Source organism: Bos grunniens, chromosome 10 (genome assembly GCF_055505025.1).
Source record: "Bos grunniens cultivar Pamir isolate PY7600 chromosome 10, Bosgru_T2T1.0, whole genome shotgun sequence".
NCBI lineage: Eukaryota > Metazoa > Chordata > Mammalia > Artiodactyla > Bovidae > Bos > Bos grunniens.
The window spans coordinates 32,936,744-32,950,033 of record NC_141174.1 but is presented as its reverse complement, the minus strand read 5'-3'; the positions used below and the strand labels follow the sequence as shown (position 1 = coordinate 32,950,033).

The following is a 13,290-nucleotide window of genomic DNA, read 5'->3' as shown; positions in this document are numbered from 1 at the left end:
AGGTCTTACAGTCTTTAAAAAAATAGACTGGATATGTAAAATTCAATTTTTATCATTTTAATTCAATCTCCATAACACTTTATAAAACATGTTACTAATTAGATATTTTCCATTAATTAAGCCACTTAGCTGAAGTAACAGCTGTACATATTCCAAAACAATTTGGAATGAGCATATGCCTATTACACTAAGTTTTTCCTTCCCCATGCTGTTGTCTGACACCCAATCCAAGAAAAACACCATTTATCAGCAACAAATGCAAGGATTGACATCTCATAACATTCACAGATGTAGAGGCCAAGAGGAAGTAGAAAGTACAGAATCAAGCCAGCAGAGAGGATTGATCTGTATTGTGGGGGGTTTTCCCCCTTATTTCTAGATGAGTTTCTTTTTGGGAAAACAAAGTCAAAGAACTCACATAGTTAATACTATGAGATAAATATTTACCTAAGGCTTTTTGGTAATATCGGGGATGTGAGTATTTTTTACAACAATGTGTAAATAAGTATCTGATGTTGTTGATTATACCATTTAAACATATAGCTATTTTTTTCACATTTTCTTATATATATTTACACATTTTCATAGCAAAAGGTTTGAAAAATATTAATCTATACCAGGGTTTCTCGGAGCTACTGACACTTTGGCTCAGATAAACCTTTGTTGGGGGCTGTGCTATGCTCTGTAGAATGTTAGCAGCATCTTGGCCTCTACCTACTAGAGGCCCTCTGTTGTGACAACCAAAAATGTCTCCAGAAATAGGTAATGGAGATTAAGAGGTACAAACTTCCTGTTGCAAAATAAATGAGTCAAGGATATGAAATGTAAACTGTGGGGAATACCGTCGATACATATGTAACATCTTTGTATGGTGACAAGTGGTAACTAGGCTTACCTTGATGGTCATTTTGTAATGTACAAAATATCAAATCACTAGGAACTAACACAGTATTGTAGGTCAGTTATCTTCAAAAACAAAACAAACACCCACAGAAAAAGAGATCAGATTTGTGGTAAAAATTATCAGATTTGTGGTAGGAGTGGTAGAAGGGGGAATTGGATGAAGGTAATCAAAAGGTACAAATAAGTACTAAAGATGTTCAACATGACAGATACGGTGAATACTGCCATATGTTATATATGAAAATTAAGAGAGTAAATCCTGAAAACTCTCATCACAAGGAAAGAAAGTTTTTCTATTTATTTCGTTTTGTATCTATATGAGATGATGGATGTTCAGTAAACTTACTGTGGTGATCACTTCATGCTGTATATAAGTCAAATTATGGGGGTAAGAGGGTGACAAATTATTCCCTGTTAAACACCACTGGTCTACATACAGGAGTTATAATTGAATGTATTTTATACAAATACATTTATACAAGATGTATTTTTATTTATTTACTTTTGTTTTTCTTTAAAACTTAATTTACTTCTAAATTGTCACTTAAAAAAACATAAACCACCTAAAACTTAATACCATGTTATGTTTCAATTATATCTCAATTTAAAAAAAAAAAATCAAACAGAAACATTCCAAGTTAAACAAAGCTTACTTTTCTTTCTTTTACCTTTAAATCTATTTCCCAATGGTTGATGCACCTCAGACTCATATTCGGAGATGGAAACAGTGGTCTCTAAGAACATGGCACCGTTCTCCTTGGTGGATTCCACAAAGTCCGCGGTATCCTGGACCAGGTTCATGACAGAGACTTTCGTATCTCCCATTGGACTTGTGGGAGTAAAGGAACTCTGATCTGATGCTCTCTCACCCCCATGTGCCATTGGCAGGGTGGTTTCCATGTGTGTTTCCATTTCAGGCAGCTTCAGACTCACATCTGCAGCCTCTGTCAAAGCTTTGCCCTCTTCCATGCCTTCCATACCGATATCAGGTGCTTGGGTTGTCTGAGATATTTCCATTCTCACCTGTGTCTCTGTATTGTCTCCAAGCTTTGGGGTCTTTATCTGGCTTACACTCTCTAATTTGGTGTCATCCCACTCATCACTTATGACAGGAGCAGCTGCAACAGCTGTGCTGACACTCGTCGTGACTTCCGGGGCTCCCAGCAGGCTGTCAGTTTCTGGTTCAACACTCAGGATGGACTCAGAGGTTGGGAGCCAGTGCTTAGTGGCGGCAGTAGCTTGGGTATTATCAGCTGTCATCTGGGAAGGCTCAGGGCCTGCTGTGAGCTTAGACCCAGGAAAAGAAGTGGTCTTATGTTCTGGGTTTGCTTCAAATTTCTCAGTCCTTGGACTGGTGGTTAGCATTTCTTTAGTATTCACAAGGGATAAAGGTGAATGCCCCAGACTAAGTCCTTCCGGGCTTTCAGTTGCAAACAACTGATCGTCCACATAGCTCAGAAAACCTTGTGTTGCTTCAGTGGTTCCTTCCACAGTGGGCTGAATGATGGTACCACGGGAGGGTTCCTCCCTCTCATCAATATTCACAGAAGCAGTTGGCGTGACAGGGTTGGTTAACGTGGCCTTGGAAGGTCGGCTTTCGGGAGACATTCTCTCTGGCTGGCTAGAACCGAACACTTCTTCCCCTGCTGGGACCTCTGGCTCAGTAGCAGTGTAAATGTTAGAACCATCAGCCTGCATGAGCCCAGCTCCTACAGGAGAGGTTTCTTTGTTACTAGGGAATACTTTATTTAAAGACATTGTTGATGGTCCTGCTAACACTATCATTGGATCTCCAGAGACTGGAGTGTTTGAAGTAACAGAGTCATTTTCTAGGTCATCTGTGTTTAGCCTCTCAGACTGTCCTTTTTCTGCATGAAGAAGTACTATCTCCCTCCTTTCCAAGTTGGGGAAAGCCAGACACTGTGCAGCAAAGTTGAGAAGTAGAAGGCTACAGAAAGCCAGACAAATGTGTAACACAATTGGTCTGCTCATAGTGGAAGAGAAATGTGCACATAAATTGGTAGAGTTGACAATTCCAGTAATTGAGTCCTGCAGAAAAATAAAGCATATCAAACCATCATATAAATATATGTTGTAAATAAGCCCCTTTAAATTAAACCATAAGTAAAATAATTTCCTTGACTTCTGTTTAGAGATAGTACATAGGAGAAGAATGTTCTATTTCTTTGTACCTTTGAGACTTGGATAACCCAGTTCATTTTTCCCTATTGAATTTTCAGCTGATTTAACTTGCAGCTCTCTAGCAAACGGTACACACAGTTCAAGTACTAAGTTCATTGTTTTTAAAATATCTATTTGAAATAAACTACCCTTGAAATCACATTTGCAATATTCTTCCCAATTCTTCTATTAATCATGGAGTCAAATGACGGTAGAAATAGCAACACGTCCAGGGAAATAAAAAGGAAATCTTAACATTTATTAATACTACATTCACAGAACCTTTTAAGTATGTTTTAAAACTTATTAAATATCATCATAAAATACTGAATACCAGTTTCATTCAAGAGTTTTTAAAGTATATAAATAACTCACAATTAAAATTTATCTTTAAAATACTTAAAGCATTTGTTTTCTCTGCAACAACTATAAAAATTATAGGCAAAATCTTCATGTCTCAAAAAAATTAGAAAAAGTAAAATAGTTAATGTAAACAAGTGCATATTTTGGGGGAAAAAAAAGCTCTTTCAGAGAACAAAAACACATTTTAAATTATCAACGTTTACTGAATACACATTTATTGTAAGATTAAGATTTATTAAAAAAAAATACACTGTCATTACAACTAAAATTATATTGAAACTGCTAGTTTCCCCCCAACCTTAAGGGTTTTAGGACTTTTTATCTATCCCATCATCAGAAAGTTCTTAGATACTGCAGTTTTTCTAGAAAATTAAACAGGAATGAAAATTCTAAATCCAAAAATAAAAACCTTATCTTTATAAAAGTTATACTTTTCCTTTCTCCTATGTCTAATCATTAAACTCTCGGGGTTAATTAAGCTTATGATGTGCACACACAAAATATAAAGATGTATATTTTCATAGGGTCTTCTCCCCTTAAGAAGTGTGACCCTTCCACATGTTAATCCAGTTAGTCTTCCAGGCCTCTTTGAGACAGAGAAAAGGTCAAGTACTAAGGGCAAGATTTAGATAGCTGAAGAGAAAAAGAAGGTTGAATTTATCTACACGAGGAAAGAGGAATCCATGGATTCGGAGCCGAGGCCTCTTGCTGAACTACCAGCACCCATTTGAATGAATTATCTTGGAAGCAACTCCTCCAGCCCCAGTCAAGCCTTCAGATGACTTCAGCCTCAGCTGCCATCTTGACTGCAGCTTCTTGAAAGACCTGGAGTCAAAACCACTCAACTAAGTTATTGCCAAGTTCCTAGTACACAGATCTGGGATGAGACCATAAATATTTATTGCCACCAATAATTTTTTACCTGAAAAAATTACTTTGGGAGAATATAGGAATGGAAAGATGCCATGAGATGCCATGTGCAAAAAAGGAACAGCATATCAGGGACCATACATTTAGAAGCAAAAGAAAACTGAATCCAGAGATGACTAGAAGAAATGTAAGCCACCCACCCAAGAATCTTCAGATAATGAGTGAAGTTTCAGTGAAAGTCATTCAGTTGTGTCCAACTCTTTGTGACCCCATGGACTATACAGTCCATGGGATTTTCCAGGCCAGATACTAGAGTGGGTAGCCATTCCCTTCTCCAGGGGTTCTTCCCAACCCAGGGGTCGAACCCAGGTCTCCTGCACTGCAGGCAGATTCTTTACCATCTGAGCGACCAGGGACACCCTCAGATAGTGAAGGGGATGCTAAATTTCCTCATTTGTAGGATGAGGGGTTGAAGCATTTATATTTAATATTAAATTACATACAGGTAGCATACATTGTTTAAACACACTGTTTTAAAAGGAAAGAATCCAGGAATGATATTTTTAAAAGAGGGAATAGTATGTGAACATTCTGGGAATTAGTTATCCCCATACTTCAGATGAGCCATAATGCAGCCCAGTTCACAGCCAGGTAACAGAATTGGTAGCAGTATTTGGCTTGCGGCTTCTATTTTCCTTCCTTAAAACAAAAACATGTGACAGCTGTATAACAAGAGTGCTCACAGCTGATGACACTACACCTTTGACTTCTGAACATACAGGCTGAACTATAAATTAGATAGTCAAAGATACATAAAAGCTATAGAACTCTCTGCTTCATTTTTGACCTGTTCAGAGATCTGCTCTTTCCTAAACAAATATTTTTCCAGTTCAATGAAATATTACCTCAGGAGACTGAGGATGTGGCCTAAAAGCTGGGTCTCCATGGCACAGCTTATGGGACCTTACTTAGTTCCCTGACTAGGGATCGAACCTGTACCCTCTGCAATCAACAGAAGCATGCAATCCTAACCACTGGACCACCAGGGAATTCCCAGCAGCAGAGTTTAGAAGGACATAGACTGGCGTGAGAAAAATGAATCATAGCTTTATTGTTGATAAAACATGCCATGTGATACTAGACGAATACCCTCAGTCTCTCCTTTGACAGAATAAGGAGTTAAAAAAAAAAAAAAAATCTTTGAAATCCCTCTATCTCCATGATTCCATTTTCTTATTTTATCTATAAAACACACAAGAAAAATGCAAATGTTTTCATATTCCCACAACTTTGTCATCAAGCAAGCAGGGCACCCAAATGATTGTATGAATGCCTCACATTTTATTCATATGTTCTGGAATCATGTGGACTGAGAGGAGAATTTTATGAACAAATCAGATTTGGAGGGTGGTAGGGATAAACAAAAAAGATGTAATATCATCTCTATTGCCTTTCTAAAACAGATTTTCCCTTCAAGGTTTCATTTTCATCTAGACCTTAAACTTTACAATTTTTGTGTGAAGGGAATTCTGCCATGGCTCTAAAAGACCTTCCTTCTGTAATTAAGTGTCAGCCACCTGCTTTCTAAATTCAATTACGACAGGAAAAAGTGGGGTGAACTGCACGCCTATTCTATGCCTGTGTATTGCAGCCATATGCTCCTTCTCCCTACTATTCAAAGTGACGCCTGAACTTTAAGAGAGGCAGAAAAGACAGCCTGTTGGAACGGCAGTAGGGAACACATCTGCAACTCAGATAAATTGGTAGATGACCTTCAAGTTCCAGATCTTTCTCTGTCTTTCCAAACACAGCACAGGTTCACATAGCCACTCCCATGAGTTTGGAGTCCTTCACTGGGAGCTGCGTGATGGTAGAGAATAAATAAGGAAAGACTAACTCTTGTCAATTCAGTGACAATATTTCCAAACCTAAGTAACCATGTGTAATCACAAGGCTATAGGCCTTTTCTTTTTTCCCTCGACATTGTCTCCTTTCCCTGGCAAAGTGCCTGGCACAGAGGAAACGCTTAGTAAATACTGGCTGAACAAACAAATCAATGGCTATAGCCCGCTTTGCTGAAGGAGAGAGAGATTTCACTGCTTATTAGAAATTATGTCTTAATTATCTTAAATTAACTCAAATATCAGAATATTTAACAAATAAAACAAAACATTTCTCTAACTTTTCCTTTTACACTGTGACTTTGGAGGCTCCTTTCTTTTCACTCTATCCATCAGTGCAAATTAATTCAGATACATGAACTCTAACCCAGTTGCTCACTGATAGTGGATATTAGCTTCTAATAGCTTAAAAAGCATCCTTTTCTGAGCCAGTCATAGCACTTTATCTGTCATTCACTATCAAGGTATCCTAATGGCTTGGCAGTCCTCTGAACAATTTACTGCGTTTCTGCCACCAGTGAGCAGATAAGCTGTTCTGTCAAGCATTATCTTCGACAATCTTAAATAGATACAGTCCAGAATCTCTTTGTCAAGTCTAGGCATATTCAAGTTTCAAAGACAAATGAAAGACAACATAAAAAAATACAGCCTTAGCCATCTTGTTAGACTTACTAATCAGGTGTTTTCAAACACTTGGTCAATATTTTTCCAACTAAACAGTATGCGGCTGTTGTTCAGTGTGTTACCGAAACGCAGACACAAAAGGGAACTGGCGTGTTCAATCATTTCATCAGTGACAAAGCTAATTTTTTCAAAGAAAATTGAGTTTCATGTATAATATATAAGGAACATGAGCATTGCCCTAAGGGTACTCAAGAAACAGGAGGCCTGTAGAGTATGCCAAAAAAAAAAAAAAAACAAACTGGTGACAATCTGCCTGATATTTTCCTTTTGCAGGATAAACATAAACAGCTGGTGTGGGGTTTTGGGGAAAAAACTGCCCTTGATTTCCATCATCTACTGGCTGTTACTTGGGTGCTACTTCAAACACACTCAGTTCAGTCGCTCAGTCATGTCCGACTCTTTGCGACCCCATGAATCGCAGCACGCCAGGCCTCCCTGTCTATCACCAACTCCCGGAGTTCACTCAGACTCACGTCCATCGAGTCAGTGATGCCATCCAGCCATCTCATCCTCTGTCGTCCCCTTCTCCTGCCCCCCAATCCCTCCCAGCATCAGAGTCTTTTCCAATGAGTCAACTCTTCACATGAGGTGGCCAAAGTATCTTCATCTAAACTGTGGTGTCATCTTGAAATCTTCTCTCCTATACATTCTAGATTCACAATTTCTGCAGGTCCTTCCCTCATAATATCTCTTGGAATTGTCCCTTCTTAGGAACATTGGATTGTCATTATTTTACCTGCCTCTTAATTTATTATCCTGATCAGATTCTCTCCTCTCCAATCCATTTTATACAATCTAGATGGTTTAGTCTTAAGGAAAGAAATGACAATAATAAATCAAAAATGGCATGGCTACCATTCAGGGATGCCAAGTGTTTTATAAATTATTTAATCCTTTACAACAACCTAATGATACAGGCATTGTCATTATCCTTTTCTCTCTCTCTCTTTTTTTTTTTTTTGGTGAGAAAACTACCAGCTTACAGAGGTTAATTAACTTACCTGTGTAATCATGTCTGTTAGTCATCAAGTTTCCTGTCTTTGCGACTACAACTCTACCTTCCCAAAACACATCAGTTAATGTCCCCAAACATGTAACTGCCAACCTCCATATCTATAGCACAACTTCATATCATTAGTGCCCAGTAGAAACCCATTGCCAGTTGGATATATTGCCCTCTTATGTGCCTTACTCATTTCAGCTTCCTAAGTTTTGCTCATGGCACTGCACTAGCCAGAAAGCTCTCTCCTTCTTCCCTGCCCCTGGTATCCAATCCATGGTCCATCAGGTCATGTCCTATTTACTGACTGTTATCACAAAACTGCCTGGTCCATTCTCTTCCTGCCCATCTCCTAGCTTCTCCAGTATAAATCATCACATCTGTAAGTCTCATCACCTAAAATAAGGTTACCTTCTTTGCATGAAAGCACTAGTCTTTCAGCTTCCTTTGCCATATAATTGCTAATAATGGTAGACACATAGGAGAGGTATTCAATTTTTAGTGGTGTGAAGTGAATATAAATAACCATTTGAAAGTGAAAGTCTCTCAGTCATATCTGACTCTTTGGGACCCCACGGACTACACAGTCCCTGGAATTCTCCAGGCCAGAATACTGGAGTAGGTAGCCTTTCCCTTCTCCCAGGGATCTTCCCAACCCAGGGATCAAACCCATGTCTCCCGCATTGCAGGTGGATTCTTTACCAGCTGAGCCACAAGGGAAGTCCAAGAATACAGGAGTGGGTAGCCTATCCCTTCTCCAGTGAATCTTCCCAACCCAGGGATCGAACTGGGGTCTCCTGCATTGCAGGCAGATTCTTTACCAACTGAGCTATCAGAAATAACCATTTAAGAATATGAAAAAGAAGGTTCGGAATCTCTTTTACACTGTAAGATTTTCAATAACATTTTATGGCTTATGTTTTGTCCATCACCTAGTCAATTTTGGCTACTTATTCAATGTGTGATTTTAATAATAGTAGTAATTTGTGTATTCTCATTCCTCCTGTACTTCAGGTTTTTTCAGAGTTTATTTCATTAAAAAGAGACAGAGAGATCACAGAGGAACAAGTTTCAGAGCTTCAGGTCAACTTGCTTCCCAATTACCCCTTCACCTTTCAAAATCCAATTAAGTAACAGTAATTCTTTGATTGATAATGGAAGAAGAAAACTCTTTCCCTTCTTTGTCTTAATATCTCCATTTTGTGTTTTTCCTGCTCCTTAATGATTATTTGTCATTGTCTTACTTTCCTTTAATTGTTAAGGTTCTCATGGCCAACACTATCCTGTTGGTCTGAAGTGGAGCTTATCAAGACTCTGACCCTATTAACCCAGCTGTGGCACACAGCATTAAGGTAGCCCATCTCTGATTTACTGTGCTTTGGATGACTGTTACTGGCCTGATTTATTGGCTTTAAGATGATCTGACCCTACTCATCCTTCACTATAAATTAAGTGCCTGGGATGACAGATGATCCTTTCAGTAGCATGTTCAACCACAGTGGAAGGAGAGAGAACAGAGTAACCACAAAGTAACCCACAGGAGGAAAGAGGCATCCTGCTGACAGCGAAGAGGTAAGTAGGCTGGGGTCAAGATGGTTACTCGGGCAACTGCCAGCAAAGTGCTTTACCATCCCTGCAGACCACAACTAAGTTCTACACATCAAGCCCACAAGCTTTATTCTCTACAATTTAGCAGTATAGACAAAGGAAGATACCGCTGTGTATCACTCTAGAGCATCACCCTATTCCTGGTAAAAGAAGTTGGACTTGAAGATTTAAAAGTTGGCTTCAACTTCCAGCTCTACCTTGGGGAAATCACTGAAACTCAGTTTCCTCTTTGCAAAATGGAGATAATAATGTTCATTCTGTTTTCTACAAAGATGTAAGAGGGACCAAATCAGTGATAACAGACATAAAAATGGTTTGAAAAAAATGTTTACGTATCAAGCAATTTAAGACATACTGTTGTTGTTCAGTCGCTCAGTCATGTCTGACTCTTTGAAACCCCATGGACTGCACAACACTAGGCTTCCCTGTCCTTCACCATCTCCCAGAGTTTGCTCAAACTCCTGTCCATTGAGTCGGTGATGTCATCCAGTCATCTCATCCTCTGACGTCCCCGTCTCCTCCTGCCTTCAATCTTTGTAGTACTACCATGCACTCCCCTCAAAATACAGAAATGTGAGCAGTCTGAAAGATCCATAACACTCTTTTCCCCTCAAGCTATTTCCATGGAGCTTCCCCTTTCAACTTTTCATGTAGACAAAGTGACCTGGGAATTGTCTGATGTCTGCAGAATTCCATCCTAATCAATCTTGATCAACAAGCTCCTGTCCATCCATTATATACAGTTTCTTTCAACAAACCAATGTGACACTTCATTTCTGTTCTTTGTAGTTCACAAACCTCATTTGCTTAAAAAGATCTCTAAATACTAGCTGGCAGGAGAAAGTAATCCCCAGGTAGACATTTCAAGGAATAAACATAATATCTAACATTTCAAGCTGAAACTTGATTCAGATACTTTTCTTATAATCACCAAGTAAACACTACGTGAAAAAACAGGACTGACTACACATTTTAATTAGAGAATAAGCTTTCATTTTACAGAGATCAAACTCAGATTATTCTCTCTGAATAGCCAGCTTCCCTAAGTGAAACTAAACAGAATTCAAGGTGAAAAACAAAATACAATTCCTTACACAAGTTTTCAGGCAAACACCTGCTGAATAAATAGTGAAGACGACCTTTAGTTGATGAGCAGAAATTTTCCATAACAGGTAAGCCCATCCTCCACATTTTGATCCTATACTTATGTTTAGCATCAAACTGCTTCTGTAAAACCAAAGTATAACATTTAAAGATCTAGCAAGAAATGCCGAATATAATGTTAAGAACCTCCCGTGAAAACAAAGACATCCACATCTTCTTAATTGGCTCTGTTACTGTAGCTACCTTAGACTTGCTGAGTCTTGGGAGTTTTGTGAATAAACACAATCAATATCAAGTATGTTGCATAAGTGCTTGGTTCATTAATATGACAAATATAACAACTGTACCTTATGCATAAGAGTAAGTCAGGCTGCCCTTAAATTTCTATTGTGTGTAAATGTTCTGATACTGTAAAATCTCACCCAATTTTGAGTTTCTTCCAATAGATGCTACAGTGGGATTCTGCTGGCAAGTAAGCAGAAAGTGGGTCAGCGACTGACTCTGTAGGTGTTTAAACAAGACTCCTTGGAGCCCAGTATCACTTGTGATAAAGAAAATTCACAAAGGAGGGGAGACATGCAAATTATGGCCACACATTTTGCTCCCTACGGAAAAAAAATCCTTCAGAGTTTTTTGGATGGTCTTGTGAGCCACTCCCCCATTCCCTGAAGTTGCAAACTAAAACTTCCATAGAATGAAGGCAGACTCTTTAATCAGCCTTTAAATCCTCTCCTTCACAGCAGCTCTACACTAAAATGAGGAGCCAAGATCCTGGCCGATCCTTGGCATCAGCTTGGGAAGGCAAAGATTTCTTTGAGAACTCCAAACTCTTGTGGGTCCTCTATTTTGAGCGCCTGGCAGATTTTTAGCCAGCCAGATTTTTCGCTCTACATGTTCGGAATGTACACAAGTCGGGTTCTGTCAGTGACCCGGACGCACAGGAGGCATCTGGGCACCTCCATGTAGCACCTTACAATCATTCTGGAGTCTAACCCGCAGGCCCTCTTTCCAATCGAGTGACCTTTCCAAGGAGCATCCTCTTACCGTGTCCTGGGGGACCGGCAAGGAGGTTCTGTGACATCCCTGCGCTAAACACTCAACTGTTTGTTCTCTGCAAAGTAACACATTTCGGTGACCACCGCAGCCCCCACTCGCTCCTAGGCTCCTGACCACTGACTGGCATCGGGGACATTGCAATCAAAGCTTTCAAAGGAGCAGATCTTAGTCTTCGGGAACTTCTCTACCACCGCTGTGAGACGGAGAGGGGAGGGAGAGAAGAAAGAAAAGCCCACACAAAAGCAGCCAGCCCTGCAAGCTCCGGCAGCACAAAGGCCCGCTCGCTGGTGCGGAGCCGTGAGGCTGGGCTGGAGCGGGGAATGAGGCTAGTCCTCGGAGGCCTGCGCGCCGCGCCCCACGCTCTCGGAGCTGCCCCCGCGCACCCCGAGCCGGGGCACCGCGTTCTGGCGGCGGCGCGGGGCGCACGCTTCGCGCGCCCGGGGCTGCCGAGCTCCCCCGACCGCACAGCGCCCGGGGCGGCCCCGTGCCGCCGGGGACTCCGGCTCCGTCTCTGCCGGCCGCCCCGTCTGCAGCAGCTGCCGCCCGAGTGGCGGAAGCCGAGCCCGTCCTCACCTGTGAACCTTCAGCAGAGGAGCGCGCAGAAGAGAGCGGCGGCGCCCGCGCTCGGCATCCCCGCGGCGGCCCCTGCAGCAGCGGCGGCTCCCTCCGCTGTCTGGAACGCCAGGGGGAGGGCGCTTCGCTTTGTTGCTTATTCATGAGGCCGCGACTAAGGCTGGGGATTGGGCGGCAAAAAGATGCGCCCGCCCCGGCTCGGCGGGCACAGACAACCCGAGCCGTCGCCCCACGCCCCTCCGCGCCCACTTCCCCGCCTCCGTTCGGGCGCTGTGGGCCGAGCCGCGGGGGCGGGTCTTACCCGCGTCCGGGCTCACGAGACCCCTTTGAGACACCCAGCCCTTCTGCCTCTCTTCGCTCTCTCGGCTTCCGCGACAGTTCTTCCTTATTCCCTGGAAAGAAGAGACCAGGGCACTGTTTTCTCTAAAAGAGCCCGAATTTCTCTGGTCCTTGGTTGGGGCGAGGGGCGCAAGTCCGAGGCCGCAGGTTGTTCTTGGTGGAAACTACGGTTTTAGTCTCTTAGCCGTGCCCATAAGTAGGAACCAGTATAGTAGCCCCACACAAAGTGTTCCTTTCTCAGTCAGATAAGTAGTAACAAGAAGAACGGTTTATTGAGCCCGTGCTTCTGCCAGGCGCAATGCTAGGAGCTTCACTATTTGCAGTTGTTTAGTCGCTAAGTCGTGTCTCTTTGTGACACCATGAACTGTAGACCACCAGGTTCCTCTGTCCATGGAATTCTCCAGGAAAGAATTAACTGCAGTGGGTTGCCATTTCCTTCTCCAGGGGATCTTCCCGACCCAGGGAACCAACCTGTGTCTCCTTCATTGGCAGGCAGATTCTTTACCGCTGAGCCGCAAGGGAAATGGCTTTTATTAATAATCTCCTCAGGAACCCTAAAAGATAGATATTGGTAAACCCCACTTAACAAAGGAGGGAGTTGAGGCTGAAGGCTGTGAACTTGCCCAAGGTTTTATGGCTAACGTGGGCCCTGGGAATTCATGACTTACCTTCTTGAGTTCCTAAAGGATTCAATTTCCTTTACCTGAT

At 41.6% G+C, this 13,290-nt stretch overlaps 1 protein-coding gene across 11 annotated transcripts in view; it reads right to left on the bottom strand.

The window, feature by feature from the left end:
- The window catches only part of ARMH4 (armadillo like helical domain containing 4), a 156,984-nt gene that overhangs the window by 128,784 nt on the left and 14,910 nt on the right, over positions 1-13,290 (bottom strand). For 4 of the 11 annotated variants that reach the window (XM_086320517.1, XM_086320518.1, XM_086320522.1 and 1 more), the window contains exons 1-2: positions 12,244-12,510; positions 1,557-2,952 (exon numbers count right to left, since the gene is read on the bottom strand). In XM_086320517.1, the coding sequence (XP_086176643.1) occupies positions 1,557-2,952; positions 12,244-12,387 (1,540 nt within the window). In that variant the 5' untranslated portion in view covers positions 12,388-12,510. Of the gene's footprint in view, positions 1-1,556; positions 2,953-12,243; positions 13,046-13,290 lie in introns of those variants that run through there. The other 7 variants (XM_086320519.1, XM_086320520.1, XM_086320524.1 and 4 more) reach the window with 4 other exon arrangements.